Genomic DNA, 19,096 nt, shown 5'->3' on the forward strand with positions numbered 1-19,096 from the left:
ATGTCAGATGCTACGAATTGGGAAAGAGGTTGCTGACAAAAGAGGAGCTTTAGACTGAGGAAGTTTTGAATTGAGGACAAACTTTCTTTCTGCCACACGCACCCTTCCTCATGATCGTAGGAGACCTGAGAGATAATTTATTTAGGTGATTGCTGCAGGTATTTTTGGATGATTCTACATGAAACAAAGCTCTGCACGTTTATGCAGATGAATCTGAGCTTCAGTTGCCGCAGGGTGCAAACACTCCAATCCGGAAAAGGTCTGCAACCTGTTCTTCCATTATTTAATTGGAATTCATTGACCAATTGCTTGACTATAAAACGAATGCAATTCATCCCAAACGCACACTACTTTCCACTTCAGCCGCTCACCTTAACAATGGTACAGTTGCGAGCTGTCGCTGCGATCTTGGCCGCAATGACGTTCGACGTCCAATGTGCCAGCCAGTAGTCGATGGCGACCATGAGGGTGTGTTTGAGGAGCTGGGACAGGAGGAGCACGGTGAGCAGGAGGACCCCGGCGGAGGACAGGTAGGTGCCACAGGACTGCCAGGGGATGGTGGCACGGTGGCGCATGACCTGCGACAGGTTCTCGTCTTCGTCGCTCTCCACGGATTCCTCTGGGATTAAGACAGACGGGGTGAGTTCGAATGTTTCACGTTTTTTGAAGTTTGATTTGTTTATTGCGGAAGGAAATATTGCATTGCATAATCCATGAATATGTATTATGTTGGCCTCACAACACTAACGTCTCTATTTAACTGTGGCCTCCTCTGCTTTGACTCGCTGCGCATGTGATCTCTGATCCGTCTGACATTCCTCCTACTCGTCCCAGCCCTCCTGATAAATATTTCATTACCTCTGTTTTTTTTGTGTCTGTTTTTCTAACACATTTCTCATATATTTCTGAAGAGAATTTACTAACAAGGACTGGCGGAGAAGAGGAGAAAAGAGAGAGAGGGTCGAAGGAGAGGAGCAACCACAGAGTTAAACTTATCTGAAGACAACGACATCCACATCCATGTTCTGCAAGACCAAGCAAATGCTCATTCACACGAATGGCATCTTGTTCAGGGGCAAAGGCAAAGCCATGACCCTGGCTGGGTTTGAGGAGTATGTTTACAACCTACAGCCGTAAATATAAATCATGTAATTTCATGCAGCAAGCTTTGGGGCAAGAGGCTTTGGGCCAAGAGGCTTCGCATGGAGGTCTACCAGTGGATGGCAAAAGGGGAGAACGAGAGGGAAAGAAATGGAGCGGAAGACAAGCAATGGTCGAACAGACTGTAGCTACCATCATCTACTGTGCAATCATGCTGCCATTAAGCAGGGTAAAAAAAAAGCAGAAGTGAAGGAAATATGGGGAAAAAGAAAATTATACATAATGGGATTCTAAAGTGGGGGGGGCGAGCTGACACAGCTGCGGGTTGCTTGCAGGGTCACAACGTCACAGACTTTTTTTTTTTTTCGGCCACACCTGCTCGATTGAACAAGAAAGCAGCACTTGGTGCCGAAGCCATCTCACAAGTCACCTCAGGGGTTCCACCAGCACGCGGGAGACAACACAGAATACAGATAAAGAGGACAGCCACTGCACCTTCGCACCATCCACCACAGCTGCACATTCAACAGCAGAGACACACACAGATAAAGGGTCAGATTCAGAGTTTAGCCACAGCAGGAGGCTGCGAGGGGGGTGGGGGGGGGGCGGGTGGTGTCGTATCTGGTTGCTGCTGAGAGTCCAAAGAGAAGCCAAGTCATGAGACGCCAGACTCAGCAGAGAGTCTAGAGCATTTGATACCCATGTCCTGTTTTCTTTTGCATAGACAGGATATAACGAATAAAGAACAGGAGACATACAGGGGATTTGGAACCATTGAAACTATTGAATCATTAAAAATAAGCTTTAGTGTAACATGTGAGGTGCTGCTACTCAGCAGATACAAATAACCGAGGAAGGGAAACCATTATTATTATTATTATTATCAGTACGGACACACAATAATTATAATCAGACTGAAGGACGTCAAATTAAGCTTTTGTCTCACCTTCCTCGTCCTCTTCGGTCCTGGCGACATCCCTGGAGTACATGGCCCTCCGAAGGTTTTTCCTCTCCAGATCCGTCATACTCGCCGCTTCCGTCTCCTGGAGGACAAACGGGGAAAAGCTGATCCCTCTCTCCTCAAAACCAAAAGACCACATTCTGATCAGCAACCGAGCAGACAGGCAGGTTAATCAAAGGAACTGTCCAATCAACGAAAAGCAAAGAGTTTCAAATCATTTAGGATTCATCAGCATTTTTTCAGTTACTGTTTACCGTCTCAAACTCCTGGTCTTGTCTGTGCATCAGGGTCTTCCAGTGCTCAAACAGCTCAGGCTCAGACTTCTGGATGTTTTTCAGAGTCCCTTCTGTCTGGATGGTGCCGTCTTTCATGGCAATGATCTAATAAAAACAAAACAGATACACAAACCAGAGGAAGTAGTATTAGCTGGCATCTATTTTTATTCTCTTTCTGAGATGAACGGTCTGCATCTCAAATGAATTCTTCACATCATCAATGAAATGACAACATTCATTATGGAGAATCATTGTGTGCAAAGAAAACAAACAATTCAGTTAATTAAGATAATAGCTGTGAATATCTGTGTTTCACACACACACACACACACACACACACACACACACACACACACACACACACACACACACACACACACACACACACACACACACACACACACACACACACACACACAGGTCTTACCCAGTCTGCTTGTGGTAAATACTGAAGTTTGTGGGTTACCAAAACCACTGTCCTCTTCTCCTCTCTCAGGAGCTTGAGAATACCATCTTGCATCAGGTGGTCACTGAGGTGGATGTCTAAGGCAGAGAATGGATCATCCTAAAAAAACGGCATAAACAGATAAACAGCTGGGTGAGAAAAGGTATTTCTCTGTAACATGAAAAAATAATAACTTAATCAGCATCAATTTGAGTCAGGGAAAAAAAACCTGTAGCTACTAATTATTCAGAGTTTATTACTCAAGATTTCTGATTATTTACTTGTGTTGAAGGTGGTCTGACTGACTACTAGCATTGCTTTTTATTCTTTACATTTCATGGAAGCTATTGTTATCAAAGTCACTATTAATAACCGAGAGGCTGTAAAAATGCCAAAGAACTGCCCCAGTGACCGATCGTTACAACTGTCAGCTGAAAGTTGCATGGAGCTCCTCTGCCCTGCGGCTGAGCTTAGGAGAACGTGTTGCTATTTTGGTCACGTAGGAGGCATCAGAAATAGCATCACATCGGAGTCGTCAGCCCACAATGTTTCACTGGCAGCACAGATCCACCGTCTACTAACGAGACCACGACATCCGTCCCGGTGGCTCTTTTGATCGAAAGGACAAAGACTCACCAGAAATACCACGTTGGTCTGTTGGTACAAGGCTCTGGCCACGCTGATGCGCTGCTTCTGTCCCCCTGACAGGATGATACCCTGCACCGGGGAGCAGACAACATTATTGCACGATTCACAACAAAGAGATTTGATCACGTCCATGAATGTGTAGGGGCGTCTGAGTAACAAAGGGGATCGCAGCTTATTGCCAGGATTGCTGGCGCATGACGAAATCCAACGTGACAGTGGTTTGGCTGAACAAGGTCAGCCCAGCTCCGTGCACGCTTACATCAAGTCCTGTTTCCACAGTAACGATAACAAATGATTCTGCAATAGAAGGGGGGGCCACAGCGCGAGGCTTTGCCTTTTCATTTTTTGGCGCTTCAGAATAAAAAGATCGACGAGGAACGCTGAGAAAATCATGAACTTTACTGACCCGCTCACCGATCTCTGTCTGGTCCCCCTGGGGCAGGATGTCGATGTCCGGCTGAAGGGAGCAGGCTTCGATGACAGCGTCGTACCTGGCCGGCAGAGAGCGAATGCAAATGAGCCCTGATTCCAATGCCAACGCCAGGCAGGAGGGATATGGGCCTGCTCATTATTGACCTCTAGACAGGAAATCAATTTGGTATGATTCATAAACTTCTAGAATGGAAAAGAAGGGGGGGAAAAAGAAGAGGCTTCCGCAGCCGCTGTGGTGTGACTTCAAAGTGTGAGCAGAGAGCAGTCACTGCTTCAACAGACACGGAGAAGAAGTCCACGGCTGCTTCGGTCGGTCGTTCAGATTTAAAAACGAATCTGCATCTCCGTGTCACCCATTTGGATCGGCGCGCAGGGTCTTGAAATTGTGGTTGACACGAAGCCGCCCCCTCGGGTTGATCAAGGAAGCTCGACAGTTCTGTTATTGCTGGAGCTTTGAGAACATTTTGAGCTAAAACATACAGAGTCACAGGCGAGAATAGGTTGATTAATATGAATGGATGAGATGTTCCTCCATCAGCTGTATATTCTTAGTCTGAATCTAACAAAAACAACAATGCAGTGACAATGATGCTGATGTCTAAATTGTTTGCATACAAATGGACAACTGAGCTATTTTTACTAAACTAAAGTGTAATATTAAAGTAAAACCCAAGTTATAAACACATCTGGTCTATATTTAGGTACCTCCCGAGCCAGAATTGATGCATTCCGGTAGATAAATGGAAGCCAAATCGACATGAAATAGCAGGCATAAACTGTGTTTATACTATTATTTCAGGTCCAAATAGTTGCTGTGAAGGAGTTACATTAAATAAAGTGAGAGCAGGAAGAGGAGAACTATTAGAGAACGATGTGTGAAGAGAAAGAAAAAGGTGGTCGGGTAAACAGCTCCGCAATAACAGACCACAGAGCCCTACTGGATTTATTTTATAAAAACAGTGCATTAGAACCAAGCAACTGACCTTTCGGAGGGACCATTTGTTCAGAGGAGGGAAATTGTGAGTGTGGAAAATTGTGTCTGAGTGTGAGTCATTAAACGAGAATGTGTGTGTGTGTGTGTGTTTTTGACCGTGCTCACGCATGCGAAAAACAGCATATGTTGTTGAGCCAGGAGCGAGTGAAACTAGGAAAACTCTAAAAAAACAACTTCACCCGAGACAAATCCCTTTGTCTCGGTGTCTGAACGGGTTCTTTTTTGGAAGGCTCTCTTTGCTGTTTTTTTTCCCCTGTACACAAAGTGTTGACTTAATCAGACATTGAAACGTATAATTCAACACTGTGGCCTTGGGGAGCGGGAAGGTGGTTCTATTTCGTCTTGACAGCTTGCGCTGACACCACATTCATTATTGTGTTAAAACCACCACTCTGAATGTCAAAGTAGTGGACTGAAAACCGGCTGTTGGACAAATCAACAAACCGCTACACTCAATTTTCCAGTTCATCAGGTGGAAAATACAAATATTTACTCCTCTTTGGCACTTAATCACACTAATTTGTGTGTGATTAACAGATAGCATATATGTATTTAACAGGAAACTGTGAGGAACCCTGTTAATATGGGTTGAAAGTCGCCGACACGTGGTGCGTTCATTGTGCTCGACCCACCAGATCCAATAGAAGGCGGAGCCTGTGCGACGCGCTTTTAACATTTTAACCGTAGCTCTACAAGCAATGTCCTGATTTACCAGCCGCACTCTCTCCTCCAACTCCTTGTCACCTCTTTACTGTTGTCAAAAAAAAAAATCATCAAATGAGATGCAACCTTCACTACAGCCCTTTTTAAGCCACTTTGTTTGTCGGGGTGTGAGATCTTACCTGGGTTGGATCATGGGCATCTCAAAGGTGATGTTCTCCACCAGTGTCGCGTTCAACAGCCAGGGCTTCTGGGAGGCGTAGCCCACGGCACCTCTCTTCCTACCAGAGGTTTTGAAAACACACGAACGAGTTCCGCTCAATCAACAATCCGTTCTCCATTGCTACTCCTTCGTGAGTCTTTTGTTTCAAACAATGATTATCGAACGTCTGGACCCTAAATGACTCGGGCCTATAAAGACCTGATCCAGAGATCACTTGAGACTGGCGTGTGTTTGGCGTCGGTGTGTGTTGACAGGGTAAATACGTGAGCAGAGGGGACATATTGTTTTCTACCATTGCCAGTGGAGTTCTAGATAAGCATGAGGGTTGCTGTTCTGCGCTGCTGATTATGTTGATTTGTCTCCACGGTGACTACGTCTGCTGTTGTCTAAACTCACCTGATTTCTCCGTCACCTGCTGCATCTCTGTCATTGAGACTACAGAGAAAAGAAGTCACACACACACACACACACACACACACACACACACACACACACACACACACACACACACAAAACACTAAATAAGCAACACTGTTCCCTCTAAAACAAACAGGTGATTGACTTCCCCTTTGTCAGGAAATGATTTACAGATAACAAACAAACCAAATCCTCACCATGGCAATCATGTGATTTCTCAGCAGGCCAAACACAAACCCTCCATTGACTGCCATATATGAGCCCATCTATCATTGGCGGTGATCTTACCACCCCCTAAAAATAAGGCCCAGCGGCCCCTTTACAATCCGTCTTTCTGGGAGTTGGTGATATGCAAATCGGCATAAACGCGATAGGAGTCTGACGCATTCAGTTCTCAGAGGCTCCGATTCCCCGGCCTGGGATTAGTGCGTCAACACGGGGTCTGTGGCTGTCTGCTTGTATAACTGTAAAAGGCCACATGGATGCCACAGTGTGTGTAATTGCAGAGTGAAAAAAAAAACGTTATGGCTAATTCACCCACGCAAGTATGAAAAAAACCCTCCACAATAAGTGGTAAAACAACAACACTATTGAAATGGTCTGAACCAGTGATTAGCATGAATTGTGAACATAGCTGTGTGAGGCATTTAGGGTGGTGAGTCCGCTGATGTTTTATGTGCAGAAGAAATAAATGTCCTTCCTTTTATTAAAAATAGTTCACTTGGAACATGTTGGGTAATACAGGCCCATATTTTGTAATGTAATCAACTCGCACTGACTCATACCCTCAGATGTTCAGGCTGCTTTTAAACCACAACGAAAAGAACAAGACGGCAGTGATTTTTAACTTACCTTTCATCTCCCTCAGACTCCAGGTTTGGCAGGCTGCAAATGAAAGAAATAAAGAAATCAAAGTGTCCCTGACTATTCAGATCAAAACGATGTAAATATTCAACTTCACACAACAATATACTTCAAGCAGGGACTATTTAGGTTGTCTGGTTATGTAATCCATTAAGGCCTTGAAACTCAAAACTCTTCTACACACACAATACACACAGGTGGACATAATCATTAACCTGGAGACCCGGAGTTAACATCTAATAAAATGCGATGTTCTTTTTTGAGCTTTCTACGTGCCCGGTTGAATGTGTGGTGTATTTTTAGGTTTCCCGAGTTGACGCCTCCCTTGTCCTGAGAAGGTGACTCTCGGAGGAGCGAGCGCTGGTTTGAAACAGTGAACTGCAGCTGCAAGCAAGAGAACCCGTGAGTGGTATTTGAGAAGCAGTCACACTCTCTGTCAAAAGTCAAAGCTTTTCGCACAAAATCAAATTTGGGGCGTTATAAAAAAGGGCAAGATGAAAAATAATCTCTTCAAATATCAAATGTACTTTTTTTGTAAGCGGGGTAGACATTCCCTTCGTTCAAGGATAACAAATGTCAAACAACCAAATGATAGTACTCTAGTACTAGTACTTGAGAAAATGACCTAATGGCACTGGGAAAACACTGAAGATCTTTCATCTCAGACTAAAGTAGTGAGGGCTGTTCCCCCCTCACGTCTTCAACACTTCAGCGTTACGTTAGAGCAGACTTCATGAGGGCGTCGTGCAACACAGTTGCAATAAACAGAGAAAATCCTCAAAGCCAGACGGAGGAACTACACAAATTGTCTTTAATCAACTTAAACCCCCATTTAAAACTTCCCATAATGATGCCTGGGCGTAATGGTGCGTGTTTATTGTGGTCACCACGCCTTATAATTAATGTCCGGTCTGTCAAAAAAAACATTTATTTTATTCTCTTAATGAAAGGCTGTTTTTTTTCACTTCCTGTTTTTTTTTCAGCCACCAAAGTGACACTTTGGATTCGAGTGCTTGTTTCACTCGATCTCGGGACAGCGGAGTGAGCCAGCTGATATTATGCTGTTTAACAACCCTGCAGCCCGGGTCCGGGGTCCCATTAGAACTGGCTGCGCTGCCCGGTTTTGTGACACTGAACCTAACTGTAAACAAGGAATCCGACCTGCACGGCTTTGACCGGTCACTGAGGTCAAGCTATAAATAGCTAACCACTTTAAATACGGCTCTGTGCCATGTTTGGAGTGAGCCATCGGAGCGCTAGCTGGTGGGAACAGGTGGGAGAGGAATGATGGCGGGGGTTTAGATGTTGGTCAAGTGCATAAAATCTGCGCACAATTCCATCTGCTGCGGAAGACCACGTGGTACGTGTCGAGAAGCTGAGGTTTGTCTAATTACTTGATTACACAAACACAAGGAGCATGTGAGAGGGGGCCTCAGGCCGGCTCCTCTCCGACCAATTCCATAATCAGGGCCAGCAGTTAACAGGCCCCCGCTGGGACGGCCTCATTCCCCCTTAGTCCCTGTTCCTGTGAGGGTGTTATATACTGTTAGAGGAAGATTGGTTGTTCGTTCATATAACTTCCTCCCTTGCAAACTTGTCTTGTCCTTTTGTTAAAAACATCTCAGTAACGGATCTGCGTGCTTTAAACAGTTGTCGGTTGTTAAACTAATGTATATAACAACTGAGGGGAAATTCCCCCAGTTGGGGTTGGTTGGTTCCCTCGTTTCCCCTCTTACATAAACATGAACACCAGCTGATGCTCGGTGGATTCTCAGAGCCACCAGTCATATCAAACGAGGATGTGAAGAGAGTTTACACACTCATCCGTCTGATTGTTGATGACGTTTAGTGCTCTCAGGCACACGCGGCGCTCATTCATCTTATTGCTTTCTCCTTTGGGCCTTTCTTATCTTGGTTTGTTTGTATCTGCTGGGCTTCCTTCTGTCGCAAATACCCTTCCAAATATTAAGTTGCACCCACAAATGATCCCAATTGAAAACACAGCACAACAATAACATCTAAAACGTGGCAGAAACATACAGACAAACTCTCAACGCGTCTGAATGCTTCAGAAGGGCAAATTCAAGCGACAGCTCCTTAAGTATACTGCCGGGTCCGTTAGAAGGGAGGGGGTCCGGCACCTGGTAGGGTGCCAGACCCCCTCCATCCATCCATCCTAATATCAGCCCTGGCATCTGGACAGAAGCATTTGTGAGAGCGTGACTGCCAGGGATGTCACGACAATCAAGTAGGGGAAACTGGACCATGTTGACAAATGGAAACTGATATCCTGAGGAGTTGATGAGATGCTCAGATTGAGGCTGATGACTCCCACAATGCATTGGTGGTGATGAGAGGACTCGGTTGCATCGGAGCTATTTCGAACACGCTCTGGCTGTTTTTCTTGATCCGTTGGGTTTGTTTCTAATGAAACTATCCAGATCCGTTTTCAATAGTAGGTCAGAGCAACATGGCAAAAGCCATCGAAACAAATTAGTTTAAAGGTGAATTTATATAATCGAATTGTGTTACAGCCACGGTGACGCCTTCAGGATCAGTTCCTGTGTCCCCAACCTTAATACTGCACAATTTGATAAAAGAGCAAAGCTACAAAAATGTCAACCTGGAAATGTGCAAAACTAGTGTCCTTATATGTCAATTTCATCAAGTGTCACATTAACTGAACTACAAAAAAAGATCTTTAAAAAAAACTGTAAGTGACCTTTTAAGAATATCATGTAAATATGAAATTGCTCCGACGCAGAGATTCCCTGCTTGATACAAGAGTTCCAGTAGAAAGCTTTAGAGAATCGAATAGAGATTCATCACTTTAGTCCAAAGTGATTTACAATGCGCTCCAAAACCTGGAGTGGTTTTTGAAGTAAAGGGATTTTGTTTTTTAGGGAAATGGGAGCTGCATAGTTAGCGTGGTGTTATGTTGGTGTCATGTGTTTAAAGCGGTTTCTCGCCTGCATTCACAGCGAGTCTGTTGGGATGTTTCCGCATCTGCTTCTGACTAATTATGGGTCAGTGGTGCATGAACAAATCCTCCCATTTCTCTACACTTTCATCCACTAAAAGCTGCAGTATCAGCTCATTTCACTGACCTACAAATCCATTTATGTTATATTGCCGTGACATAGCAAGAGGTCTAATTTTGATATTAATTGCTTCGCCCAGGGCACAGGATTTATGAAAAAGAGGGAACCAAGATTCCCTCACAGGCTGAGAGTGAGGAACACAAATGTGACATGATAACAGTGGTGGTATGGCCTCTGTGAGAAGCAATTCTCTTTCAAGCAAGCATTTCCCTGAGGGGACATGTATGGGACTACTTTATAATTAAATGTATTGATGTGTCAGGATGACTTTTGTATACTTACTATTTTGAGACCGGCCTTAACCCATTAAAATATACATTTAATAGTCTACTTGAATCATTTAGGCTCAGAATGGGATGCATCCAATCACAATATTGGATAATTAGGACAAACAATCGCCTGCACCCATCGACAAACCCTGGGTTTAAAGGATGGTCGAAGTTGTTTTCACAGAGGACAGTTTTTCCCCGTTAAGCTCAATAATTTAAACCTCTAAAGGGATTGAACGGTTTTCCACTGAAGCGTCCGAGTTGATTGACACAGACAGAGACCAGTGAACTTGTAACTAACCTGTTCCAGGCGACGACTCCTGATACTCGCTGCATCTCCCCCAGTGCTGCCAGCAACAGGGACGATTTTCCACAACCCACTTGGCCCACAATCATAGTGAGCTTGCCTGCAAGGTTTTGATAACCAAACAGTGAGCTAGCAGATGCAAACTGGCTACAGAAAGAGGTAATGAGAGGATTTTAGGAGGCAGACTGTACATCAGAGCTGCCTGACACTCACCGAAAGGAATCTTGATGTCCACATTAGAGAGTGTTGGCGGTCCATCAGTCCAGGTGAAATAGCCGCTAGTTATCTGAGGAGAGCATAGCACAGACCCATCCACATGTCAGGCTGAGATTAACTCACCGTATAGAAAATAATCCTTAAACACGCATGCCGTACAAAATGATGCAGAAAAATGTAAATGTGTTGCCATTTTCTACTCATTTAAATGCAGGATCCTGCAGCTATTATTTAGCGAGATTGACTAACTGAGTCTATGAAACTCCAATCGACAGCATCCGTGATGTAGTAACAAATGTAAATACTACACATCAGTGCAGTTTTTAAACTGCAAGGCCCAGAAAATTGACACAATACTCGGATACGGTTCCCTTGGTGTACAAAATATCATAATGAGGAACAGAGTATGTTATAATGAAACCTCACAACAGTTGATTTAACTGGGATAAAGGCGCAGTGTGTAATATGTGTAACGCGATGCACATAGAACGAGATCCAACACAATGATGCTATCTATTGATTGATATTGTGTTCTTCCTTTTACTGCTAAATAGACTAACCATATTTAATGTAGATCAATTTTGAAATGTTCATGGTTTAAGCTTGGTCTTTAAATGCCCACATTTTTTTTCTTCACTGCATTTTTGTGTATTTATCTTTTTCTTTCTGTATTTCCACAGGGGGGTGTCTGTGACTTCAGGCCCGTTTTAGATTTAAAAACACAATTGACAGATTTTTGTCCCCTACAAAGAAATGTCTAAAAGTGAGAACAAAACCTGGACAACAAGAGCATTTGCTCTCATTAACTCCAGTCAGTGTAATTCAAAAGGACTGAGCTTTAAAACAAAGTGGAAATGTTCCTAATTGCCCCCCCCTAACTGCCACATCCGAGCAGAGGACACGTGGTGGAGGATGAGACATTGTCCCGTCGTCTCACCTTGAAACAGATGTCTTGGTCCATGTCCTGGTAGGGTCCGTCGCCCTCGTGGTGCCCCGGTGAGTTGTAGTTTTTCCAGTCGTCCCTCGGGGGATGCTTCCGGTTGACCACCTTCAAGGGCTGAAGGTGTTGAGCCAACGAGGAGGAGGAGGAGGAGGAGGGGAGAGGTTTAGAGGATGGCTAGAGGAAGGTCGTGTAACACCAGACACAAGGGAAGACAATAAGACGGAGGAAGAAAACACCATTCACAGCAGAGTGAGAGGCCTGCACGGGGCAGCAGGGGAGAGCAAGAAACACATTTTGTCTGCTTCATTGCTTAATTGAATCCAACCCCACGTAGATCTGTTTCCATGGACTCACCACGGCCTGGTATCTATTTTGGTTGTGATTGCTGGAGCCAGAGGTTAATGTCACTCGGGGATCTTGTTCATCTCCAATCTCATCACTGGAGAAAAACTCGCTGAGCTTCTGGACACTGCGGGTTAATAGAGAGAAGTCAATTAATCAATCGAATCATTCTGTAGAATATGTTCAAAGCATATTAACGGATGATTCCTACTAGCAGACTTAGCACAGACTTACTTATAATAAGCTCACTCGCGTTCAAAGAAAACAGCATCCCACTTGTTTTCTGTCATTTCATATTCAGTGAAACAGACCGACACGCTTTCACTCTCTCTCACTATTTCTATTACAGTCACATGTTTCTACATCTTCTGCTTCACTACCTAAATGAGAGCCAATACTTCCCTGATAAAGCCCATTTAAATCAAATTACTAAATCTGTCACTGGGACTCATTTCCACCCATCAACTCTTGTGTGTATCCGCATTTCGCATAAAGACAATCAGCGCAGAGTAGAGAACACACCTGAGAAACCGTTGTGAGACGCAGCATCAACAGCAAGATGACGTAGGAAAAATGTTAATTTACTTTGCATTCATTAAATTAGCTAATTGGCTTTTGTTTGCAACAAAGAGACATTTTCCAATGTCGAGGTGTGAAGATAAAAAGGTTTTCTTCGTTGGCAGGGTCTGACAAAGTGTGTCGGATCACACGCCCCCCTCCCCCCCCCCCCCCCCCTAAAATAGACATCCCTGAGGATCTGAGGAAGCCTCCACAGAACGGCCACGCTTGTTCAGAAAAGGTGGTTACATCCGTGTGCGATGCCAGTTTCATCATCCCCACTGACTAGAACGCTGCCATGTGGTCACTTTCTATCCGAAAAGCTGCAGCTGATTCGATTCAAACGGACCCGCTTTTCAGAGTACAGCTTCATTGACCTCGCGAGACATCCCGAGAGGACGGTCAATTCAGCAAAATCTCCAGTTGGATCGTGCGATCACACGGGTGTAAGCGTGTGCCTGCTTGCGTGTGCCTGTCTAATAATTGAAGCGTGTTGGTTAGTCACAGAACTAGAGGCGAGTTAGATGTGGACATTGGTCATGTGAACCTCAAGTCCAGTGAAGCCGTTCTGAGCTCAATTATCGTTTTAATGTTTCAATCCATTTCTTAATGCTTTTTACATTTTCTTTTCCTGTATTTTTTGATGGTTTTAAGTGAAGTCAGTTATGGCAGGATGCTCAAGAAACTCTTGCTGTGAATAACACTTTGTCAAAACCCCCTTGATTGCCTGTCTTATCTCCCCTGCTGTCGGGTCCTTGACGGCCTGCTTGAAAATGAAATCTTTATTTTCCATTTCAACTGTAAATTATGTTGCACACGTATCGGCTTCGCAGCTCGAGTGAAATGTTTTTACCTTCTTGCCTTTTCTGAACACCCACTATTTGGAAAGTGTTTGAGTTTGCCTTAGAAATTCTTCTGTATGCTGCATCTGTAACTCTCTGGTGCTCTTACTTTACTGCACGTTGTTGTCATAACTGATGTGGATCAGTACATTGTGTGCAGTTTGGCATCTATAACTGATACACTAATACAAATACAAACTCAAGTATTTTCAAACGTCGCGTAAGAAAAATGAAATGGAATTTGTATTTTCTAGTTTTCCTTGACATCATGAAGCTGTGTTGGTCATTCTTTTAAAGAAGAGAAATTGCCCACAAAGATGACAAATTCGATGTTGTCCTCGACTGCAAAAAATCATAATTCCGTTTCTCACCTAACAAGAGCCTTCACGGTGGAGCGCACGACGCTGGAGAGCAGGAAGAGGGGGGTGACAAGGATGTGAAAGAGGGACAGAGAGGCAAAGGCCACAGCTGGGGAAAGATCGGCGTCCTCGGAGATCTGAACATGAACCACAAACGTCTGCAGGATGAGGGAAAGGACAAAATGGAGGTCAGTCTCAGCGGCGTGCTGTTAGATCCTTGAACCTTTGTACTGAGAGACTGGCTGACACACGCTAAAGGTCCGTGCAAGGTGGGACCCGAGAAAACAAAACAAAAAAGTTATTCTCTGGTTGTGAAAATCAGGTTTCTGTCAAACTTGAGTTTTCCTGTGAAATCATCCCTCTATTTGGTATGTGGACCTGTTCCAATTTGTCACGAATCAAGTCTACAACCACTACTTCTGGAAATACAGGCAGGATATAGTGCCGGATACCTGTGGGTGTGAAATGTCTTTCGAACTGTGTCTTCTTTGTCATTAATAAATGAGGTGAAGATAACCCCAATGAATGATGAGACTCACGGTCAATACAGCTGCGATTGGAATGGCTGCATTCATGAAAACTGAAAGCAGAAAAGAAGCAGAGAGGAAGATGTCAAGGCTTTTACAATAAAAATATTAAGTGGAGAATAATTTATTTTTCTACTGCTGCACAGCGAAATGGACAGACTCAAATGAACTCTGTGAGAGTAAATTTTAACTAACAATTTTAACCACTTTGACATGGGACACGGGGAAGCCAAGGATCGAACCAACAACCCTGTGGTTCCTGGCGCACCCTCTACGACCCATGCACCGTATTACATGGAGTTAAGCCCGATACCAAGAAGTGTGACACTGTACAGTTGCATTTCAATCCTATCAAACGGTTCATTTAACTCTACTAAGTGTTGCAAATGAATCTGATCTTGACACTGGATGATGACTCCAACTCTTTCGTACAATTGACTCACAAAGCGACAGATGTTCTGTTCAAATTTTGTCAATTATAACTTGGTCAAGTTTGAGGAAAAAGTAAACAGCCGTGACTTTATCCACAATTTGGCAATCAATAAAACGGCCTCACAGATATGTGACCTGTGTGTCCTGGGAGATCAGGTCAGCAAAGTAATCACAACATCCTCCAATTCGTACTGCCACAACATTGTGTTCCTCTCCTGAGGAGGGGAGGAAATTGTGATGGCTCACTCTGCTTCAATATGCCACTGTGTGTTTTAGATTTCAACACAGTATTAAAGGATTGCAGCCATGCAGGCTGCAGCAACTGTTTACCTGGACGTAATAAGACATTGCCTGACTATATGGTGCAGTAAATGAGGAATGAATGGAAGTACAATAATCCATGTTAATCATGCCAACATTAATTAACTTTACACATAGCCTAGATATGTGTTGAATTAAGGTGTTGACTTCAACTAAGCTGGAACTGCAATTGTAACACAGTAGGGAAATAAAAAGGGATGCGGTGGCTCGTGCCTCCCGATTTTTTTAATTAATTTTTTTTTTGCACACGCCTTTAACAAAGCTCGAATGCAAGTTCAGAAGAAGGAACAAAGTGCCTTACTGGATATGCATGTGTAAAAAGCGAAGGCCTTCAGGTTGGTGAGCTCTTTGCCTCGCGTCCCCTCCACACTGTCACAGAAGATGCGTTCCCACGCGTACAGCTTCAGCAGCTTGATGCCCCGCAGCAGCTCGTTGGTCTTTTTTAGGCGTTCACTGGAATATTCCTGGAGACAAATAAATCAAAGACAAACGTGACAAGATGACAATGCCAGACCAAAAAGTCGGGGGGGGGGGGGGGAGGTGGAGAAAACTATTAGCAGCAAATTGAATTGCGTTGGTGATCATTAATTTAAAGTTAATGGATCACCAAAATAATTTCATCCTATGATCCCCGAAAAAAACCTCCACTGAGAGAGAAACTGAGAAGGGATAAGAAGTATAAAATGTTAAGTGCGCAGAAACATTATTCATTTTAACAGTGATGATCGAAATAAAAGCATTAAAATAGTCTTTAATTATGGAGATGTTTAAGTCTGGACCCCTTCCCCGCCTGCCAAATGACACCGTCATTTTTAACTGCTAGCATGGCATCATAACAGATCATAACAGTCACATAGAACGCATCTCTGTGGAATGGCCTGTAGAAATCCTCACCAGGGTGCTTTTTTGTGTCTGGGACAGTTTGGTGGCCACAAAGTATTGAACTGGAGCCAACACAGCGATGACCGTTGCTCCAATCAAGGCACTGATTCCCAGGAGGTAGTAGAGCAGGATCACGCCTACGACAATCTACAATGAGGGGTGGATACAGAGAAACAGAGAATGGACATTCAACCTGGTGGAGGAAAAGACATTTCCAGAAACGCAGTTACACAACGTGGCCCACTGACCGTTTTTGACCAGATTGCACCGTTTTATGAGCAGCGGTGATTTTTTAGCCTGATATCGCACATACGCAAATACGTTGAGCTATTAGCCCGCGAAAAACGATATATATATTTCTCATAGCGTGGTGCACAGCGGGATAAACACTGCAGCATGTGATTTGATTAGCGTTTTTTAAATTATGACATGTTTTTCTTTGGTGCCTTTTAAGTACAAATCTGTTGTGAAGTTGTAAAGCCACCAGGGCAAGTTTCTCACATGAATCCCACATGATTTAAGTGAGAGATGTGAAATGCTTCACAAATGTGTGTGAGTATTGTCGTTTCCTCTATTTCAACACTTGATTTCTGCAGTAACAAAAAAATATCTTTTTACTTAACTTACAAAGAAAATGTGCTTTTATAAGTTTCAGATCAGCATCATCACATTTAATAAATGAAATGACATATAATATTGAATTTGACTGTTTTAAGTGTAGTACGACCATTGCACAGCTGTTCTATCAATATACATGACTGGTTGTGCTTCTCTGTATTATTGCCCACATTTCCCTCTCTAAATATTGATGAAATTAAATTAATGTATTATTCATAAGCTGTCAAAGTACTAATACATTCCCAGTAATCTGCCCAAGCTGTTATTTGCTATTGTTGTTTTGAGTTATGACAGCTATATCGTTGCATGTTGCATGGAGTGTTAATACATCATTAAAGCATCAGCCACCTTCCTTTGAGGGTCGCGAAGGGGTCGGAGGCGATCCCAGCCCCAGACATTGGGCGAGAGACGGGGTCAATCACAGAGGCAGAGACATGGAGACAAACAACCCCTCACTCCCACATTCACACAACCTACGGGCAAATTAGAGCTGCCCATCAACCGGAACCCCCACAGTGAGTTTTTGTCCTATGGGAGGAAGCCGGAGGCAAGAAATAAACCGCAGCTAAATACGATCAGAAGAAAACCTGAACAGCTCGGAAACCAAAGGGTTGCTGGTATTTCATGTTTTACTATAATATTTGGATCCAACTACCTTCTCCTGGGGACTATATCAATAACAGCATGAAATACACAGTGCTGTCATGACTAACACAATCCATTCACAGCAGAGCATTAGTGTCATGGTCACAAGCTTGAAATTGACTGGACATCTTTACAGTGAATCTTTTCTAACTCCCACGGGGCCATTTAACACCTGAGCCTCATCTCAGTCTTCACATCCTTGTTTACGATCCTTAATCCCCCCCCAACATTAACATAACGTCCCCTTTTTTCCTTTAAACCAAGAGTCTGATGAGACAAGACAATGCGCTGGGCAATGAGAATTTCAACGTCAACCCAAACACAAAAATATACAAGGAAGGACCCACACAAGACAAAACAAAATGGCAAAATGCATTTTAACACAATATTTAACTTCATAGATTGGTAGATAGAGATGGATAGAGTGATGCAGCTGTGGATCTAACAACCTGCAGCTGACGTCAGACCATGCAGGTACGGGCTACGGCACTTACAGAGACATAACATGAATGAATGAATATTAAAGATGTCATTACTCAATAGAGTAGAGAAACGTGTGTCCTACCTGAACTGGCATGGCCCACAGGTTAGGGCACAGGAAAAAGAACCACATGAGCTGGTTTGTATCTATGGCAACCAGGTTACAGATCTGAGCAACGGTTAACTCGCCCATGGACATGTTGGAGGTGCACAGGCGCATGATCTTGTTGTAGATTTTGGTCTGGGGAGAAGATGAGCCACGTTGACCATGTGGACAAACAGTAGAACCTTAACATTATGCTTTGGCTGCCATGTGCTGCGTGGAGTACTTCCTGTACCTGTATGGCCCCGCGCAGGTTGATGCCCGTTTCAATGGCCACATAGTAGGACGCTTGAAGAAAGGTCCTCTGCAGGAGTAGGGCGAAGAAGAGGAGCACAGCCAGCACATAGGCGTTCTCTAGAAATTCCTTGGAGGAAATGAAATATATTCCCAGCAACCTCATCTGGAAACAAGGACAGTGAGGAAGAAACGGACATATTTATCATTCTAGGACAGACACGGCCCAGCAAGGTCAATCACACGAGATGAACTACACAGGATTGGATTCCAGTGATGAGGGCGGTGACCCCTGAGAGGTAGAAGGAAGCCATGTGATGTGTCTGGCATGTCTGTTTAAGCTAGGTTTTTTTGGTCTGATGTTAAACTCCTATTATATCATAAGATATATCTAAGTATATGTCTATTCCCATGAGCTCTGGAGCTTATGACCTTATCATATCCCAGCGTAGTTTAGGTCATTAAAGTAAGGTTGCCTTGCTGTAAGGTCCCCCCCCCCTCACCGGCTGCTGGATAGTGCGGTTGTCCTTGCTGATGTGGTGCACGATGCCGGAGATGCAGAGAGGGCCGGCGAAGCCCAACAAGTCAGCCAGGAAGCGGAATGTGATGCTGAGGATGAGAGGTCTGCCGAATGCTTTCCTCAAAGCCTGCCAGATCAACTTTGGTCCCTGGGGAAGTAAAAAATTAAAAGAAAAGGGGTCAGAGGAGGAAACTTATCAGCATGGTGATTGAGTATAATTAGGGGAAATGAACATAATACAGAGGATATGTCATTAGAGGAATACAGCTTATCGGCAGTAAGTGAATAACGATACTGTCTGTTATTTCGAAGGATTTGTGTTTTGGATCATTATCTATCCGAACATTCATGCTGTTACATTCGTGTGATGACGGAGG

At 43.9% G+C, this 19,096-nt stretch overlaps 1 protein-coding gene across 3 annotated transcripts in view; it reads right to left on the bottom strand.

Annotated features, from left to right (window-relative positions):
* abcc8 (ATP-binding cassette, sub-family C (CFTR/MRP), member 8) overlaps window positions 1-19,096 on the bottom strand; it is a 44,517-nt gene that overhangs the window by 8,570 nt on the left and 16,851 nt on the right. The window contains exons 7-26 of one of the 3 annotated variants that reach the window (XM_037451031.2): window positions 18,703-18,867; window positions 18,201-18,365; window positions 17,948-18,103; window positions 16,132-16,266; window positions 15,539-15,701; window positions 14,497-14,537; window positions 13,970-14,115; window positions 12,211-12,325; window positions 11,851-11,970; window positions 10,911-10,983; window positions 10,692-10,797; window positions 7,009-7,041; window positions 6,136-6,174; window positions 5,699-5,797; window positions 3,837-3,921; window positions 3,419-3,499; window positions 2,765-2,902; window positions 2,317-2,442; window positions 2,048-2,144; window positions 372-619 (exon numbers count right to left, since the gene is read on the bottom strand). In XM_037451031.2, coding sequence (XP_037306928.1) covers window positions 372-619; window positions 2,048-2,144; window positions 2,317-2,442; window positions 2,765-2,902; window positions 3,419-3,499; window positions 3,837-3,921; window positions 5,699-5,797; window positions 6,136-6,174; window positions 7,009-7,041; window positions 10,692-10,797; window positions 10,911-10,983; window positions 11,851-11,970; window positions 12,211-12,325; window positions 13,970-14,115; window positions 14,497-14,537; window positions 15,539-15,701; window positions 16,132-16,266; window positions 17,948-18,103; window positions 18,201-18,365; window positions 18,703-18,867 — 2,331 coding nt within the window. Of the gene's footprint in view, window positions 1-371; window positions 620-1,476; window positions 1,604-2,047; window positions 2,145-2,316; window positions 2,443-2,764; window positions 2,903-3,418; window positions 3,500-3,836; window positions 3,922-5,698; window positions 5,798-6,135; window positions 6,175-7,008; window positions 7,042-10,691; window positions 10,798-10,910; window positions 10,984-11,850; window positions 12,031-12,210; window positions 12,326-13,969; window positions 14,116-14,496; window positions 14,538-15,538; window positions 15,702-16,131; window positions 16,267-17,947; window positions 18,104-18,200; window positions 18,366-18,702; window positions 18,868-19,096 lie in introns of those variants that run through there. The other 2 variants (XM_037451030.2, XM_062562838.1) reach the window with 2 other exon arrangements.

The sequence above is a fragment of the Pungitius pungitius genome, chromosome 6 (assembly GCF_949316345.1).
Source record: "Pungitius pungitius chromosome 6, fPunPun2.1, whole genome shotgun sequence".
NCBI lineage: Eukaryota > Metazoa > Chordata > Actinopteri > Perciformes > Gasterosteidae > Pungitius > Pungitius pungitius.